The sequence below is a fragment of the Sinocyclocheilus rhinocerous genome, unplaced genomic scaffold (assembly GCF_001515625.1).
Source record: "Sinocyclocheilus rhinocerous isolate Xijiao unplaced genomic scaffold, SAMN03320098_v1.1 scaffold1349, whole genome shotgun sequence".
Classification (NCBI taxonomy): domain Eukaryota; kingdom Metazoa; phylum Chordata; class Actinopteri; order Cypriniformes; family Cyprinidae; genus Sinocyclocheilus; species Sinocyclocheilus rhinocerous.
The window spans coordinates 38,296-59,075 of record NW_015650713.1 but is presented as its reverse complement, the minus strand read 5'-3'; the positions used below and the strand labels follow the sequence as shown (position 1 = coordinate 59,075).

General features: G+C 38.4%; 1 protein-coding gene across 1 annotated transcript in view; it reads left to right on the top strand.

Annotated features, from left to right (window-relative positions):
- LOC107712492 (serine/threonine-protein kinase PAK 3) overlaps positions 1 to 20,605 on the top strand; it is a 126,877-nt gene extending 106,272 nt beyond the window's left edge. Inside the window, exons 14-15 of the mRNA XM_016517763.1 lie at positions 4,368 to 4,505; positions 19,859 to 20,605. Of these exons, the coding sequence (XP_016373249.1) occupies positions 4,368 to 4,505; positions 19,859 to 19,948 (228 nt within the window). The 3' untranslated portion in view covers positions 19,949 to 20,605. The remainder of the gene's footprint in view (positions 1 to 4,367; positions 4,506 to 19,858) is intronic.
- Positions 20,606 to 20,780: the final 175 nt, after the last annotated feature.

Genomic DNA, 20,780 nt, shown 5'->3' with positions numbered 1-20,780 from the left:
TTACGTCCCTTCTGGCGAAAGACGCGATAAAGCCTGTCCCCCTGCCCGAGATGAAGAAGGGGTTTTACAGCCCTTACTTCATTGTACCCAAGAAGGGTGGGGGGCTCAGACCAATCTTGGACCTAAGGGTGCTGAGTAAGGCCCTGCACAAGCTCCCATTCAGACTGTTAACCCTCAAACACATGTTAGAGTGTAAGGTACCAAGATTGGTTTGCAGCAATAGACCTGAAGGATGCGTGCTTTCATGTCTCGATCCTTCAAAGACTTTTTTCGGTTTGCCTTCGAAGGACAGGCATATTAGTACAAAGTTCTTCCCTTTGGGCTGTTCCTGTCTACTCGCGTCTTCACGAAAGCCGTGGAGACTGCCCTTGCCCCTCTTAGGGAAGTGGGCATTCGCTTTTTTATTCTTGACAACTGGCTTATTCTAGCTCACTTGTGGGAATTGGTTTGCACATGCAGGGACATGGTCTTTGACCACCTAGCCCGATTGGGACTTTGAGTCGACTGAGAGAAGAGCAAATTCTCTACTGTGTAGAGTATCTCTTTTTTTGGACTCTTTAACTATGACAGCACACCTCTTAGAGGACCGTGCTCGGTCTGTGCTGAACTGCTTGAGAATGCTCAAGTACAAGATCTAATAAGTGTAAGTGACAGTTTTATCAGTCACTTTGCTCATTCCAAAGCTCATTTACTCAAGTTAATTAGAACTTTAAATTAGCTGACAACATTTACTAGCAACACACAGTAACATTAACTGCCACTACACTGAAATATGCTGTTGCTAATGGTGATTAGCGTCTCACTTTATCACACTACTATCTTGATGATATGTATTTAAAGGTATAGTTCACCCAGAAATGAAAATTCTGTCATAATTTACTCATGCTCATGCCTTTCCAAACCGTAAGACTGAGGGGCATTGCCAAATTGAAGAGTTTCTTGACTTTTATAGATTTGGAGACTGTGATTCATGCTTTTATTTCATCCAGACTGGATAATTGCAATTCTTTATATCTGGGGCTGTCTAAGAATCTGCTTGCTCGGTTGCAATTAATGCAAAATGCAGTGGCCAGACTGCTGACTGGCACGAGGAAATGCTCTAGTATATCTCCGGTGCTGGAGTCTCTGCACTGGCTGCCTGTTGATTTTAGAGTGCAATATAAGGTCTTGCTAATGGTTTTTAAAAGGTTACATGGTCTTGCCCCAGAGTATATTTCTAGCCTGTTACAATGGCAGTGTGCTGCTAGAGCGCAAAGATCGTCTCAGAGTCTTATTCTGCATGTTCAGAAATCAAAATTAAAGACTAAAGGGGATCATGCCTTTTCTGTGGCAGCTCCACGTCTCTAGAATAGCCTCCCTCCTCATATTAGATCCTGCAACTCGTTGGAATGTTTTAAAAAGGGTGACCATATGTCCTCTTTTTCCCAGACATGTCCTCTTTTCAGACCTAAAAAATTGCATCCGGCTGGGATTTCTAAATCGCCCAAAATGTCCGGGATTCGGCTTTTGCTTTCTACAGTCGCCATTCATTGTGTGCGTTTTTGTTTTAGAGCCCTGCGAGGGATTGTTTTATTAATCCTGCTCCCGCTGAATTTCTGACCATTACCGCCCGCTCCCGTGATTTTTGTGTCCAGTCCCACCCACTCCCGCAAACATTCTAATATTGCATATAATTTTATATACTTCCACTTTCGATGTAGCGATCACGTGCATTCTGTGTAAAGGAAGATCAGATATTTGTCAGTGAGCTCAGGAACTGTTGAGCAGCAAATCCTCCAGCATGATCTGTTAGTCATCTCTCCTCTCAACCCGTGATCAGTTAAATCTGACTCCTGCAGCTCGTGTTGGATGCAGGGTTGTGAAGTCCACTTTTTTTTTTTCACGTTTTTTTTTTTTTTTCGAAGGAATTGGGCTACTTTTAAACTTACCATCTGTTGATTTTCCCCGTTTGAAATGTTGCATAAATTACATTTGACTGAAATGCTTGTATTTAAACATTTTGCATTCTGTGATAAAACTGTGCTAAATGTTAAGTTTTGTGAAGGATGGCCACTGGTAAGAAGCTTTTTAGCTGTGTTTATGATCAATATGCATAACAGTGACTGTAAATGTAAAATATTTATTTTAGGTATGGAAATTACATATTTTGAGTTGATATTTGGGATATGGTCACTGCACTACTTTGGGCGCTACTTTGGGCATTAATTTAACCACCAACCAACCACACCCCAGCCCCCCGCACCCACTGTCCTCTTTTTGGAAAACTAAAATATGGTCACCCTATTTTAAATCCTTGCTGAAAATGCATCTCTACTCTATTGCTTACCTGCCCCTAGGGGTCTGGAGTCTGAGTAGTGATCTGTATTGGGTGTGTTCTTAATTTTTGTTTGTTTTGTGGTAATGTTGAGAGTGTAAATCACTTTGGTCAACATGTGTTGTTTTTAAATGCGCTTTAGAAATAAATGTTGATTTAATTTTGATTTGATTATACTTTTGTTCATCTTCGGAACACAAATTAAGATATTCTTATGGAAATCGGAAAGATTTCTGTCCCTCCATTGACAGTCTACGCAACTACCACTTTGACACTTCAAAAAGTTCATAAAGAGATCGTAAAACTAATCCATATGAGTTGAGCTGTTTAGTCCAAATTTTCTGAAGAGAACTGATCACTTTATATGATGAACAGGTTTAATTTAGACTCTTATTCACATATTTACATGACAGTGAGCTTAAACAGAAGCTCAACTGTACTTGCTTGACTTGGGTTTGGAACGACATGAGTAAATGATGATAGAATTTTCAGTTTTGGGTGAATTACTTCTTAAAGGATTCATATAGGTGTTTATTTTCTGCAGGTTGCAGCTACTTGTTGGTAAAATTCTAATTGTGTGTACAGCAAACAAACCATTTGAACTTCAATTAACTATCATAAAGACAAAGATTTGTTGATCCACGTGTAGCATCCACTATAAAATAAATTAAATGCCCTTATTAGCTGATTTTAATATAATACCAATTAAACATTTAAAAATATTCATTATTTAAATTTTTTACATATTTATTTCTATAAAGTCAAATATTTTTAGACAGGGCTATAAAGGACATGAATATAAAACATAATATCAGTTGTTACAAATATTGCCAGTGTTTTTTTTTTGTTTAGTTTTTTTGCTTGATATAAAATAATCCAGATAACAGCCATTACTAGTGGACCGACCATGAGTAGTAGTGCGGAATCGCTGTTTGCGGTCAGATGACCAGCTGCAGCACACAGTTACAGACACACCGACTCATACAGACATACTTTTTTAAGCATCTATATGAAGACATAAACTGTTTAAAAGAAAGGAATGAAATGTATTTATTTAGTAATATTTGTAGGCTGTTAATTATTATTAGTGTATTTTTATTACCGTGTATGAAAAAAAATAATGAATGGTAGAGTTTATTAAAGGGGTCATATGATGCTTTTTTAAAGATCATTATTTTGTGTATTTGGTGTAACAGAATATGTTGACATGCGTTAATGTTCAAAAAACACATTATTTTTCAAATACTGTACATTATTGTAGGTCCTCTATGCCCCGCCTCTCTCAAACGCTTCGTTTTCTACAAAGTCCCTCCTTCCGACAAGCGCAGTCTGCTCTGATTGGCCAGCTGATCCAGTGCATTGTGATTGGCCGAACACTGCAAGCACTCGTCGGAAATGTAACGCCCCTTACCATAATCGCGAGCTTCATCTTTCAAAATAAATGTAGACAGAGCCCGAAAGGGGAACAGAGTCGCGTGACAGACACAGTGATGAAGCTGGTATGTGTTTGTGATGTGACCGCTCTCTCGCGCTCTCTCTCTTTCTCTCTCTCTCTCTCTCTCGCTCGCGCGCACACACAGTGAGCCGTTTTAGGGGGGTGTGGCAGAGTCTTAACTTTGATAAAGTATATCTCTTTGGTTTTGAGATTTTAGTCTTTGCAACTTCAGGGATCTTATCTATGCACAATCAGCTTGTAACACTCCAAAGAGAAAGGAAAACTTGAAATCGCATCATATGACCCCTTTAATACATCTATGCATTATGTTTGATGTAATGAAAAAAAAAAGTTGTATAAATTAGTATCCAAAATTAGTTTAAATGTAAAAGTGCACATATAAGACTAATAAGATTTACCTTAAAATTACAAAGAAAAATATTAATTATTAGTATGGACATAAAACGTTATATGATGAGCTGAAAAGAAAGAAAACTACTGAAAAAAAGTGTGTGTGTGTGTGTGTGTGTGTGAAATTAGTCTTCGTTTACAGTGTTACATTTATTTATTATAATTATTGTTCTATAATTATACATTAATGTTTTTCCCTTTTGATAGGCCCTATATTTAATTGCAACAAACGGCACTCCAGAGCTACAAAATCCTGAGCGGCTATCCTCAGTGTTTCGAGATTTCCTGAACCACTGTCTGGAGATGGATGTAGACCGAAGAGGGTCAGCTAAGGACTTGTTGCAGGTAACAAACTATGTTTCAGGCATCTGTATTACTGTAAATTCCAATAAATATAAATTAAACTCATGTTTCATGACATATTGAGAATTTGTATGCGACAGGACCAGCGGCAGTTTCTGTGCTACATTTGCACAGTCTACAGTTCTTCACACTGCTCTATATTATCACTTTAATAGATTATAGAAATACTTGTTCCTATAACCCTATTATGTACACTACAACTTCAGCTGACAAGCTAAAAACACCAAAAATTTCTGCCAAAGTGCTAATATAAGATTGGTGAATTTTAGCAGGTTTGACTGTTTAGTATTGTTTGTTTTGTGTTGCTTTCCACTGATTCCAAAAAATGCAAAGTTGTTAACACAATTTGTCATGTGTGAACAAGGTGCTCCCTGCATGCCTGCTTATTAAAATATACATTAATTTGTTGTGCTTCACACAATAGCCACCAGATGGAACAACATTCTGTAGCTCAAAACACAGGAGCTAGGCAAGATCAAACTTTTCTTGGCAACTTCAACCTGGCAGTGGTTTGTCTTGAATCAATCTTCAATTTTGCCTTGGGTTATAGATTGTTACATTATATGTATAACATAGAATAACTATCATTCTTTAAAAGTGTCCAATAATTGGTCAACTGCATGTTTATTCAGAGTAAACTTAAAATATCCACAATAAAGTATGAAAAATAATAATAGAAACACACATTTAGTAATGCTGACATTGGAAAATCCATTTACACGTGGCTGCATAAGTGTAATGCAGTGTATCATTATTTTATGTGCTTTGTAAATACACAATTGCTCCCTTCAGGTATTCATGAGATAATACTTAGTCATGCAAAATACCTATTACAACCTTTACACTCAATATGCTTTTGTTGCATATTGAGTGTAAAGGGTTGTAATAGGTATTTTGGGGTGCAAATATCTGCCACTATACCATATACTAGTATAAATAGCATCTAATTACTGTTACTCTTATTGCAAGCAAAGAAAATATTACTATTTTTTACATTGTAAATAGAATCTGATAATATAATTTGCACGTAGTGTAACTAGAAACTATTGCTATTTGCTCTTAGCATCTGTTGCTAAGAAAATATGCCATTTTCACTTAAGGGCTTTTCACACTTTAAATTTTTAACCCTGGGTCATCCTAAACCCTGGATAAACGGAATAACTTGCCAGTTATTAAAAATAAATGTTGCAGCGTAGGTCTTTAGCCGTTTTAAGCCTCATGAGATGCACAAAGGCAAGAAAACAAAGACAAAAGTACAAAAGAAAGAAAACAATGAGCAAAATATGTGAATATTTCTTTTAATTTCTTTTAAGTGTGGAGAGACTAGTGTTTACTTATACAGTAGTGCCATTGTATTATGATGATTACAGTTAGTTCCTTAAATACTCTGTTCCTTAAATTTCTGACCGTGCCATCCTATTTGTCTTGAACAGACTTTTCTGACCATAACTGTAAGAATAATACCGTCTCCCCATCACTCAAGGTCACACACTTTCCGTCTTTTGACATTTCTTACTTTTCTCTCACCGGCTGCTGTTTACACGATGCGCGTTTCCTGTTACTGACGTGACATGAGCCTCGCTGCTCAATTTCTTACATTCCTAAACCCCAGGTTAACGTTCTTATTTGCATATTTGCGGTGTCACTGTCACTGATTGGACGAACAGCAGGCAACCTGTTTACACAGCTTTTTCTGCGTCTTGCCAGTTATTAAAAAAATGTCGCCGCGTAGGTCTTTAGCCGTTTTAAGCCTCATGAGATGCACAAAGGCAAGAAAACAAAGACAAAAGTACAAAAGAAAGAAAACAATGAGCAAAATATGTGAATATTTCTTTTAATTTCTTTTAAGTGTGGAGAGACTAGTGTTTACTTATACAGTAGTGCCATTGTATTATGATGATTACAGTTAGTTCCTTAAATACTCTGTTCCTTAAATTTCTGACCGTGCCATCCTATTTGTCTTGAACAGACTTTTCTGACCATAACTGTAAGAATAATACCGTCTCCCCATCACTCAAGGTCACACACTTTCCGTCTTTTGACATTTCTTACTTTTCTCTCACCGGCTGCTGTTTACACGATGCGCGTTTCCTGTTACTGACGTGACATGAGCCTCGCTGCTCAATTTCTGATTGGCTGTCTGTTGCCAAGTGTCCAGCAGCAACAAGCAAACACTGCTCCGTTTCACACTGAACAAACTTAGGACCGCAATGCGGTGCTAACCCTGCTCCAGAGCAGGGTTTCATAACCCAGAGTAAAAAGCGGTGCTAACACCGCTTTCAAATTAGAGGTGTGAAACGTTTCTTTACCCGGGGTTAAAAGCGGTGTTTAGAATGATGATAACCGGGGGTTAAGGGCAGTGTGAAAAGCCTTTTAGTGTAAATGGCTATTTGCACTTTGCGTAAATAGCATCTATGGCTGCGCTTAATGCAAATAAATAATAAATAAAAAGAGTCGCCTATCTGTGAGCAACACAGTGTTGTTTGGTTCCTGAATGAATCAGCATTTTGAACAAATTGGCTGAGCAAATGATTGATTTACATTCATAAAAAACACTTGCTTCATTTCTGAATGAAACAGTCCTTTTGAACGAATCAAATGATTCCATGACTCATTCATTAAAACAGTAATTTGCCGACACCTATTGGTGGTTTTAGTTTCATATTTAAAAACATAATTTATTTTCTCAACATCATTTCATAATTACTATGTTCAAAATGTTATATTTAAAACATTAATCTCATAACATTATTTATGCATTTATAATTGTTTTAAATGCATTCATGCCACCCATTTATATTTAGAGGTGGTTAATATAAAAACAAGACATCAAAATTAATATGCCCCATATGTACCGTAAGTATTCCAAATTATTTAGATTAAGTTACAAAACTTGAGTAATCTAACAAATACATTACAAATGACTTTTTAAACATGTATTTTGTAATCTGTAGTGAAATAAAAGTAATTTAAAAGTAATCTTCCCAACCCTGCTTGTAGCATTAGGCAGTACCTGCAACCCAATCAGGTTGCACAGGTAGTCCAGCTCCTCCAGGATGGCACATCCATACTTGCCGTCGCAAGGACGTTTGGTATGTCTCCCAGCACAGTTTCAAGAACATGAATGATATACTGGGAGACAGGCTGTTACATGAGGAGAGCTGGACATAATCATAGAAGGGCAACAACCCAGCAGCAGGACCTATATCCTCTCTTTTGTGTGAGGAGGAACAGGAGGAGCTCTACCAGTGTCCTCCAAAATGACCTCCAGCAGGCTACTGGTGTACATGTTTCTTACCAAACTGTCAGAAACAGACTTCCTGTAGTGGGACCTGTGATCACAGCCCAGTACCATGCAGCCCTACTGGTATTTGCCAGAGAACACCAGAATTAACAGACCTGCCACTGGTGCCCCAAATTCTTCACGGATGAGAGCAGGTCAGGTTCACACTGAGCACATGAGACAGACATGAAGGAGTCTGGAGATGTCATGGGGTTATAATGCTTCCTACAACATCATCCAGCATGACCGGTTTGATGGTGGGTCATTGATGGTCTGGGGAGGAATATCCTTGGAGGAACGGACAGACCTCCACATGCTACCCAACAGTACCCTTACTGCTATTAGGTACCAGGATGAAAACCTCAGAGCCACTGTCAGGCCTTAGGCTGGTGCAGTTGGCCTTGGGTTCCTCCTGGTACATGGCAATGCCCGGCGTCATGTGGGCAGAGTGTATAGGCAGCTTCTGGATGATGAAGTTATTGATGCCATTGACAGGCCGTCACGCTCCCCAGACCTGAATCCAATCAAGAACTTCTGGGACGTTATGCATCGGAGGATCCGAAACCACCAAGTAGCACAACAGAATGTCTAGGAGTTCACTGAAGCCCTGATCCAGGTCTGGCAGGACATCTCCCACCATCTTATCAGGAGCATGCCCAGACATTGTCAGGAGTGCATACAGGCACGTGGAGGCCATAACCCAAGGGGTGTCAAACTCAGTTCCTGGAGGGCCGCAGCCCTGCAGAGTTTAGTTCCACCCTGCTGCAACACACATACCATGTAGTTTTCAAATAAGCCTGAAGGACTGGATCAGGTGCATTTAATTAGGGTTGAATTTAAACTCTGCAGGGCTGTGGCCCTCCAGGAACTGGAGTTTGACACCCCTGCCATACACAGTACTGACTTACATTATGAGTTGATAACTCCGATGAATTTCATGCAGGTTGGATCAGCCTGTAATTAAATTTTTAAAGAAAATCGCTTTCACAGACTTTTACCTTAAATTACCTGCCCAATTCGATCTGAGCAGCTGAGTCTATAGCCATCTTCAAGAAACGACTTAATGACACATCTCTTCCATCTGCACTTGACCCACTTTCTATTCTATTTCTATTCTATCTACTTGTTTGTTTGTTTGTTTTTATTAATAAACTTGACCCTCTAACACTTGCACTTTCTATTCTATTTCTATTCTCTCTACTTGTTTTCTTTTTATTTATATTCAAATACTTGACCCTATAACACTAGCGTTCTCTATACTTTTTCTATTCCATCTGCTTGTTTTCCTTTTTATTATAATAATTATTATATTACTTATTGTAAATTATTATAATAAATTAATTTTTATTTTAATAACTTGTACTTTATTAATGCATTAGACTAGATTTGTCACAGCACTTACAATACTGTTTACTGTCTCTTTGCAACAATATGTATGTACAGATGTGCTATAGACTAATTATGCAAGGGAATGTGGATAGATGTAAGATATATTAAATCAATAACATACATGTAATAAATATAAGGATAGATAGTTGGGTATTTCACATGTTTTATTGCACAGAGAACATTTAACTGTTCATGAGGTAGATGGCCTGAGGGAAGAAACTTCTCCTATGTCTGGCCTTTCTGGTGCTCAGTACAGAACTACTACAGAAGCGCCGGCCAGACGGCAACAGTTCAAAGAGGAAGTGTGCTGGGTGTGAGGGGTCCAGAGTAATTTTGCCAGCTCTTTTACTCACTCTGGATGGCAGACATGACGTGAACAGGCTCTGGCTTGGCAAGCTTGACGTGAGGCTCTGGCTTGGCAGACATGGCATGATCAGATACTAGCTTGGTGGACATGACGTGAACAGGCTCTGGCATGGTGGGTACTGTAAGACTGCAGGTAGCATCGTCCACAGTTCCCACAGTGAATGACGAACCGCTCAGCAAGAGTGCATAGTCAATATATTCCTCAAGAGTCAATGGTATGCTGCTAATAGCAGCATACCAGTGACTCTTGAAAAAAGCCACTAAGTGCATTCAGGAAAATACCCTTGTAGACACGGTGTTACTCACCTATTGAGAAGAAACAAAGCAACCTCGGCGTCTGATCGCAGGCCTCCGCTCCTTGAGTTCTCTCCAGCGCTGGAAAGCTGATCCGATATTTATCCGCCATCTCTATCTCTCTGTCGTTCGGCTCGGCTAATGTCCGTCCCATGCACTGAACGCGCTCTCCTCCACATCACGAGTAGACACGCCCCTTATTGCTGATTGGCTGCAAGTTTGTTTTGCGATTCGGCCCGAATCAGTTTTCTAAAGTGTTTTTGAAAAATCACTTACTCTGCCTTTAAGAGCAATGTCATTCAAATACACTGGAGAGCAAAATTCACAAAATTTCTCAACATATTCTTCAATGGCCCAGTTACCTTGTCGAAGGCAAAGAGAAACTGCTGGGTTCATGGTTGTGGTCGAGTATTCTGTAATGATTAGTCTACTGAAGGCAAGTTGTAATGAATCCAAGTGCAGTTTACTGAACAAGATGTGAAATCCAAATTAAAAACAAACCAAGACCTGACTTGACTTGACATGAACAGAAACAGAAACTCACCGACAGAGGATTACGGGAACAATACTCGACGAGAGACAATGGCAACATGTGGGCTACTTATACCAAACAATAGAGGTCACATGATGCAATCCAACCAATGAGAAACAAGACACATGACAACAAATCACAACATGACACATTGAACAAAGGAACCAATAGCAGGATAACATGACAGGACAGGGAAACACACGAAAGGAACATGAAACATGATTAAATATAAAAATAAATGACAAGAAAACATAAACCAGCGTGACACTCAGACACAGATTACTAATATATATATATATATATATATACAGTGGGTATAGAAAAGAATCAGTGCCCATTAAAATAATCACAATTTGCAGCCTGATATGATATTTCGTTTCATCCAGCTGTATTTATTCAGTGCAACTTATAACATCCAAGTGAAAGATATAAAACCAACATGTCAGGAAAAAAATAAATAAATAAATAGAATCACTGAGTTGGAAAAAGGATCACACACACACACTATATATATGAAATTTTATTTCTTTTAGGAATTATAAATACTCTCCAAAAAGGCACCTGTGGTGGATGTCGTGGGTATTGTGGTTGTTTGGCTGGTTTCTGGATCTACTTAACTGCCAATAATCAAGCCCAAACAGCCATGTCTTTATGATGTTGTACATCAAAAACAATAAATGAAATATTAAATGTATTAATCATAGTTCTTTCTGTGTTTTCATTCTAACCAATTAGCAACGAAGGCTAACATACAAAGCCAGTTATTCTCATGCTCCTCGCGATAGCCCTTCCCTGGAGAATTCCCCTCAGGAAGGACCTTCTTTCTCAGGGGCAGAGCACTATCTGGCACCTATGCACCGATCTATGGAACCTGCATGTGTGGCTTCTGGATGGGATGCAGCCAACCTCACTTGCCTTTCACAGGCTCTGATAGACACCTTCACTCAGGCTAGAGCCCTCTCTACTAGGCAGGCCTATGCTCTGAAGTGGAGTCTGTTTGTTGATTGGTGTTCTTCTCATCGAGAGGATCCCCAAAGATGCCCGGTCAGCATTGTGCTTTCCTTCCTGCAAGAAAAGTTGGAGCGAAGGCTGTCCCCATCAACTTTGAATTGTATGTCGCCGTAATTGCAGTGCATCATGAGGAAGTGGATGGAAGATATTTAGGGAAGCATTGGATCATTAGGATCCAGTTTGAGCCTCATGCCCTCTTGGGATTTCTCTGTGGTCCTTGCAGAACTCCGGAGAGCCCCCTTTGAGCTGCTTGACTCAGTTGAGCTCAAGTTCCTGTTGTCAAGTCAAGTCAAGTCACCTTTATTTATATAGCGCTTTTAACAATACAGATTGTGTCAAAGCAACTGAACAGCATTAATTAGGAAAATAGTGTGTCAATAATGCAAAATGACAATAGTAAACACTCATTTTTCAGTTAAAGGCAGTTCATCATTGAATTCAGTGATGTCATCATCCAGCTCAGTTCAGTTTAAATAGTATCTTTGCAATCATTTGCAATCAAGTCAACGATATCGCTGGAAATGAAGTGTCCCCAACTAAGCAAGCCAGAGGCGACAGCGGCAAGGAACCAAAACTCCATCGGTGACAGAATGGAGAAAAAACCTTGGGAGAAACCAGGCTCAGTCGGGGGGCCAGTTCTCCTCTGGCCAGACAAAACCAGCAGTTCAATTTCAGGCTGCAGCAAAGTCACATTGTGCAGAGGACTCATCTGGTTCCTGTGGTCTTGTCCCGGTGGCCGTCTGAGACAAGGTCTTTACTGGGGATCTGTATCTGGGGCTCATCTAGTTGTCCTGGTCTCCGCTGTCTTTCAGGGCTGTAGAGGTCCTTTCTAGGTGCTGATCCACCATCTGGTTTGAATATGTACTGGATCCGGGTGACTGCAGTGACCATCTGATCTGGATACAGACTGGATCTGGTGGCAGCGGTGACCTCGGAATAAGAGAGAAACAGACTAATATTAGCGTAGATGCCATTCTTCTAACGATGTAGCAAGTACATCGGGTGTTATGGGAATTGTTCCCGGTTCCGGTTGACCTAATTAATGGAGCCTAAAAATCCTTTAACGGATTTGGATATTAGAAGCGTATTAGTGTGTTATGTGTAAGCCAGGTTAAAGAGATGGGTCTTTAATCTAGATTTAAACTGACAGAGTGTGTCTGCCTCCCGAACAATGTTAGGTAGGTTATTCCAGAGTTTGGGCGCTAGATAGGAAAAGGATCTGCCGCCCGCAGTTGATTTTGATATTCTAGGTATTATCAAATGGCCAGAGTTTTGAGAACGCAGCGGACGTGGAGGACTATAATGTAACAAGAGCTCGTTCAAATACTGAGGTGCTAAACCATTCAGGGCTTTATAAGTAATTAGCAAGATTTTAAAATCTATACGATGTTTAAGATAGCACTCGTGGTTGTCATGCTCTTATCCATCAAGAAGTTTGGGGACCTGCAGGCATGTTTCGGTCAACGAATCGTGCCTTGAGTTTGGGCTGGCTGACTCTAATGTTAACCTGAGACCCTGGCCTGGTTATGTGCCCAAAGTTCCCACTACTCCCTTTTGGGACCAGGTGGTGAACCAACAAGTGCTGCACCTAGAGGAGGCAGATACAGCCCTTGTGTTGCTGTGTCCCATTTGCAGTTTGCTCATTTACGTGGAACGCACCCAGAGCTTTAGATGCTCTCACCAGCTCTTTGTCTGCTTTGGAGGTCATCAGAAGGGAAAGGCTGTCTCCAAACAGAAGTTGGCCCACTGGCTAGTGCATGTCATTGCCTTGGCATACCAAACACAAAGGCGAGCCGTACCCCTGGGAGTGAGAGCTCACTCCACTTGGAGAGTTGCTTCCTACTGGTCGTTGATGCACTGTGCCTCTCTAGCAGACATGTGCAGAGTTGCAGGCTAGGCAACACCTAATACCTTTGTGAGATTCTGTAATCTCCGGGTGGAGCTGGTTTCCTACCATGTGCTTGGTATGAACAGGTAATTTGCAGGAGGACTGTCTCTGTGTCTTGCTTGCAGTGCCATTCCTCTGGCTAAGATATGTGCACCTTATCTTCTTCCAGTAAGTTCCCTGTCTAGTAAACACAGGTGCCACAACCCTGAACTGCGTTGAATGCCTGGATGCTTTCTTGGTTCCTCAAAACAAACCTGAATGAGTGGATGCTCGCCGCAATCTTATATACCCGTATCTACTGAGAGTGGCTTGGCATGCAAATTCCACTTGCCAATAGTCATTGGACGTTTCACGTAATGCTCAGTGTTGATTGGGGCTCCAAAATGAGATCCCTAATGTCAGTGTAGACATAACGTCTCTGTTCCCTCCTTCAGGGAATGAGGGTTACATAACGTAACCGAGACGTTTTCATGACGATGACTTGAAAACGCACAAGACTGCACTTTTTTCTGTATGGAATATATCAGTGGTTCTCAGCACGGTCCTGGAGACCCACTGCACTGAGAGACACGTATGTCTCTCTTAAAATCCAAGTTGACTGTAAACAGTATTACAGTACATTGATTGATTACATACCTGTTCTGTCTATAGTTTGAATGATTGAGGACACGGTTGTTCTCCCAACATTTGTTTGTACCTTTCTATCAGCCTTGGCCTTTTCAAGGTCATTATTTAGAACATGGTCTATAATAGTGGCCCTTATTTTATGCCTACATCCTTGGCCTCTACTTCTTCCACTGCTACCCTTCCACCTTGCATCCTTACTCCTCTTCTTCTTACCAGCTGTTGGCCCTGTTTTTTCCTTTGTTGTTCTTCCATTGTCAGAAATTGTAACAATGCATTGTGCTCTGTTTATATTTGCTTGCCAATTGAAGCATAATTGAATTCATGAGATAATAATAATATTATAATAATGTATGCATTTAGCAGACACTTTTATCCAAAGCCACTTACAGTGCATTCAGGCTATACTTTTTTTTTTTACCAGTATGTGTGTTGCGTGAGATGCATCTTTGAGCTGTTTTAGAGAACTGGTTGATCATTGGTTGATCTAACACTTAACCAAAAACACAAGCACATGGCCAGCAAAACAAAATCACAAGCCATGTGCCTGAGCAAAACAAGACACGAACAAGCAGCAAATGAGAACACTCATAAGCCATGTGTTCACACAAAGCATCACATGAAAGCACGCAGCCAGTGAAAAACACAAGCTGCGTGCTACACAGCACAAGACAAAACATAGCATAACATAAAAGCATGATAATAAAGGCAACATAGCATAACATAAAGGCCGATAAAAACACGAGCCACATGCGACAACACAAGACACCATGCTCCAACATGAAACAAGGTAACAGGACACGCAGACAAGTGAGCACACAGCTCGAGGATACTTGAGACTGCACGCTGACACAAGGACAAGACAATATAGAAGTGTCAGGGCTCTGTCACAAAACCAAGAATAAACTAGACTGAAGTGACAGAACCCTGACACATTTGTAATTTGTTCAAAAGAATGAAAAATTGCTTTTATGATGTGAACAAGCAACTAGCTGATGTGGAGGTTGAACAAGTAGTTTTGAGAATTTCAGTTGTTATCTGAGAAATGTACCAAAATGACTTAGAAAAACTTTCTAACTAGTAATTATTCCAATAGTAATCATTATCCTTTTAAATATTACTGGCAAGTATTCATTAGATATTAGTACTTATTTATTAAATACTATTAATTTTCATTACTATTACCTATTAATAGATACTGGTAGTTATTAATTGGGTACTAGTACTTATTTATTACACTCTAGTAACTTGTGTAATCGTTACTAGTAACAATTCAACACTTTAGATTAGGGAAGACATATTCAATATTAAGAGTTTTATGTCAATAAACTCCCAATTTGCTGCTTATTGATAGTTAGTAAGGTAGATGTTTGTAGTAGCTATGTTTAGGTATCGAGTAGGGTTAAGGGTATGTAATGAATAAGTACTAATATGTAAATTAATACGTACTAATATCTATTTAATAGGTACAAGTATCTAATGAATAAGTACTTGTATCTACTGAATAAAAACTTTAATGAATTAATGAATAACTAGCATGTATTAAATAAATATTAGTAATTATTTAATAGGTATGAATATCTAAAAATAAGTACTAGTAACTAGTGATTAAATATTAGTATCTAATAATAGGTACTCGTATCTAATAAGTACTAGTGTCAATTTAACAGGTACTAGTATCTAATGAATGAGTACAAGTATCTAATAAATAAGAACTAAAATCTTTTTTAAAAGGTACTAGAACCTAAAGAATAAGCACTACTAGCTAATGAATAAGTATTAGTACTTAATGGAATACATACTAGTAGTTAAAAAATAAGTACTAGTAGCATGAAAATAGATACTAGTACGTTTGAAGGGTTAAATGTTAAAATGGCTTGCCATACAGACACACTTGCGCAGACATATTTTGTCAGCGCACTAAAGATTTTATCAGTAAAATAGTGTAGCAATTACATGACATATCTCACTAGCGAGGTAACTCTAACTGAGCGCTCTCTCTCGCTCTCTCTCTTTTTCTCTCTCTCTTTTTCTCTCTCTCTCGCTATCTCTCTATCTCAATTCAATTCAATGCAATTCAGATGAGCTTTATTGGCATGACTGTGTGAAATGTTGCCAAAGCAAAAATATATATTATACAAACACAGATAAATAAAAAGGGGAAAACACATATGCATGTCCATATTATACAGGTGCATCTCAATAAATTAGAATGTCGTGGAAAAGTTCATTTATTTCAGTAATTCAACTCAAATTGTGAAACTCGTGTATTAAATAAATTTAATGCACACCGACTGAAGTAGTTTAAATCTTTGGTTCTTTTAATTGTGATGATTTTGGCTCACATTTAACAAAAACCCACCAACTCACTATCTCAACAAATTAGAATACTCCATAAGACCAATAAAAAAAACATTTTTAGTGAATTGTTGGCAATCTGGAAAGTATGTTCATTTACTGTACATGTACTCAATAACTTGGTAGGGTCTCCTTCTGCTTTAATTACTGCCTCAATTCGGCGTAGCATGGAGGTGATCAGTTTGTGGCACTACTGAGGTGGTAACCAAAGACTTAAACTACTTCAGTCTGTGTGCACTGAATTTATTTAATACACGAGTTTCACAATTTCAGTTGAATTACTGAAATAAATGAACTTTTCCACAACATTCTAATTTATTGAGATGCACCTGTACATGTTGTCACAGTGGGAAAAAAGACAAAGTAAATGAATTAGCAGCAACATGACATTTCTCACGAGGTAATAACTTTTTTGTTTACAGTCTTCCTTTAACTGACATTAATATAAGACAATACTGCAAAAACAGTTTACTGTCAAGCTGTCATATTCCTGTTATATATTTATTGTCCAACATTCCTAATTTTTCTGTCATTAATTTAATTTCATATGTTGGAATTAATTCAGTGTTTATAATGCTAACACTTGAACTTAAAATATTTTCAACCGAAACTGATATGGTTTGTAGAGAGCAAAAACGTTTTGTGAAAAAAAGGGAAGACTTTAAAATAGTCCGTAAAATAAAATGTTATAAGGATTTGATGATCACTAGTATAGTAATTGTACATTATGGTTGTCATCGTTCAGCCTGTATTTCAGCTTTAATGTACGTTTTTTTAAACAAAGCAGCTGCTATTTGCCATAGCGACAGCAAGAAGCTAGTGGAGTGCTGAGTCGCTTTCACTCCAGAATGGCAGAAGCGTAGGGCTGCTGCTGGCAATGGAACGTTCTATAGAGAATGGGAATCTACGTAATGCCGCGTTGGATTCCGCCATATTTTAGGTCACGCTCAGGAGCGCACAGTGTAAACACACGCAAATCACCACAGAAAAAGCCGACCGCTTACTATTAATATTTTTTCAAAACTATCTTACATACTCTTAGAATAAAACGGACTAATATGTAAATCTCTTTAAATAAAAAATATCGCTCTGTGGTTTGTCTGAGAGGCTGCAAATATTCATTATTCAGTCTCCACTACAGTGGAACTGAATAGGCTAACTGCTAAAACACTTTGGTCAGAGTAGCAAACCCTGGCTATTTTTTAAAGGGGAGGATATTATAAACATTAACATCATGATTTTCTGTAAAGCTGCTTTGAAACTGTGTATTGTGGATGCTGTATAAATACCTTGACTTGAATGAACCAAGTTGAAGATTCTTACTATTAGAGATTCCGAACAAACAACGATGCAAGCGATCAAATAAATGAATGAATGAAACTTAATCCGTGCAAACAAGTGGCTGGGTATCAACGAGCTGCCGCAAGATAATGTTTCCATATATGATTTTCTTCTATTTGTGATGTGAGGGCTTACAGTTTAATGCAAACCACTCTATATAATAAATCTACAAGGATCAATTATTAAGACACATCTTATTTGAGTTGTTTACCATACTGAGTTTCAGTTTAACTTTCAACCGAGTTCCGTAGTGAATATAACGTTAGACATTTTATATTATTTTATGTTTAGCCTATATGATTCAACTTAAGATCGCGTTGGAATGATTAACGCTTACTGTATCAACATAGCGTTAATCAAAAGCAGAGGTATTTAATGCAGACATTGATAAAGGGCTATAGCATAGCCCTTATCAATGTCTGCAGGAATTACCTCTGCTTTTTCAGCTTTCTAACGCTGAAAAAAGCACGTTTTTCACACCGGCCATGCAAAGGGCTATGGCAAATTATGTAAAGTGAGCCTTAACCACTCCAACGCGATCTTAAGTAGAATAATATAAACATTAAATAATATCAAACGTCTACATTCACTATATTATCCAGTCTCCGCTGTGGCTCCCGTGACATAAATTCCCAGAATGCATTGCCACTGTGACGACACATTCCCATTCTCTATTGGCTTTCACTTCTTGTATAAGTTCTTTGATAGTTTCTACAAGCGGAAACTGAGGATATTACATAATTGATCGGCGACAATGAGCAGGGACAAGTCATTATTTAAAATTGGAATTTCTCTGGATTTACAAATCCTTGGGAACTTTTAGAATAACATAAATACACAACTGCATAAAATATATATATCACTGTGCAAGTAGTTTTTGGATATTTATTATGAAAATCTTATATATTGTACCTAAAGACAAAAAAACCTACACGGGCATCAATCTTTAATTTTAAATGAATTCTAATATGCTGCATCGCCGCAGTCAGTCGTCATCCTGCATTATGTTTTATCAGCAACTACATGCAATGTTATTTTTTCCATAATTACCATAATGCCAAATTAACCTGTTACATTGACAGCCCTAATAGTGCTTTTTTAAATATTTTATGTAAATTCATGGTCCACTTACACTTAAACATTACTTACAATATCAATAGAATTGTATTTTGTATTTTTAAATAAAATGTAATTAATTTTATAATTATTAAAACAAAGTATATTTCTCATCAAGTGCTTTTTAAGCATGTTTACATTTATTCCAAATAGTGATAACCCAATAACAAATGTCATATTTCAGGTATATTTTATTTGTTAACTGATGTTTAGCTGTTCTTTTCAAACTTATCTTCGGATTATCAGTCATCAGTAATTAAAAAAATTTATAGATAATATATTCAAGTCATTTCACATTTGAATGTGATGTGACATAAGGCGGTGATATCTAAGTGGGTAGGTTGTGTGTTTACTTTTTAATTAGTCTTGCCATTAACACCATTATTTATTCAATCTGATTTTTTCTCAAGTGTTTCTCAAATTTGCAGAACATGCATGAAAGTTAGAAGTGGGATTTATTACGTGATCGGCCTTATAAGCCAATCATAGTGCGATGGAGGCATTGCCTCCTCTCACGTGACTTTCCCCCATTCATTCTCAGTTACTCCCCACAAAACCCATGTCACACTTTAGGGGGGTTGTTAATACTCAGTGGTCTCAGTGGAGGCAAGAGAGCCATCTTTTTGCCTCCTTTGAAGAAATTTTTCTGATACAGATCATCAGCATGCTACATCAGTGTACCTACATCAGTGTCATCACCATCTTGAAAATCTTTGGATAAAAGCATCTGTTAAATGAATAAAAGTAAATGAAAGTTTAATGGAGTTAAGAGTGAAAAATTTAAGGGGGTCTGAATACTTTCCGTACCCACTGTATACTTTTTATGCAGTTAATATAGGTCCTGTAATTATATCACATAGAAGAAATGTAAATGCATAATATAACACATAACACATGGATAATATAACAAATTAAAAGTAAGGACATTAAACAGATGTTATGTAAAATCCATTATGCAAACAAACAGTCTACCCAGACTCAAAATAATTTAAAAAGGTAGTCTGGAAATGCGAGGAAGATTGTAATGGTTGCAATGCTCTCTTTGATTGCAGAACCTTACTGTTTAAAGGAATGTAGAGATCAAAATGGATATAAAAATTGAAGTTTCCTAAATGTATTATTTCTCTTTACAGCACTCGTTCCTGAAGCTTGCCAAGCCCCTTTCCAGCTTGACTCCGCTGATTGTAGCTGCCAAGGAAGCCATCAAGAATAGCAGCCGTTAAGATTTTCCGCCTACCCACACACACAAGCATACACATTCACACAGACACACACACACAGAGTGCAAGTACAGTGTGTTTACGTGTGATAGCACAATTACACAATATCTGAATCTGGACACAAACACTAACACAAGCACACGCTTGCACATGCACTTGCCCTTATAAGGGTGATTGACAGCTGTTCAAGGCCTTTGGGATGGGATTGGCCCTGGTCCCTGCACTCAAACACGTTGTGATGTATGGAACTGCCACACCAGTCCATCAGTGTGTGTCCACCTCTACACATCTGGAAAGGGGATAGAAAAACTGAAAAACAACTCCTGTGTTCCTTCTCTCTGGAATCAAAGATGATGTGTATTACAGTAGACCTCAAGAATTATCGAGTTTATTCTCTTATTTAATATATTCTGAACTGTCTTGGATTACTAGCAACCTTCTTTGGGTTTTACAGGGGGTTTTTTTCCTGTGCCTGAAGATGTGTACCTCCAAATCTCGGGATCTCCTCAAGACATCTGCATGATGCTATTCACAGTAATCATTATCTTTCTACACTGTGTGTGTGCAAAGTCAGAGAGCATAGTATGCTAGAGAGAGAGAGACAAAGGCTGACAAAGGCTACACGAGGCAACTTTTTGTGAGCAATGTTGCTTGGGCACTTTCCCATTGAGAATGGGTAACAAATTTCTATCTGGATACTTTAGACTGTTCGTGGGCCCTGTGTCTCACCTGGTTGTCCGTTGATGGCAACATTGCTCAAAAAGTTGCCCCATTTATCATCAGTCAAAGAGAGGGAGAGAGGAGAGAGAGAGAGAGAGAGAGAGAGAGAGAGAGA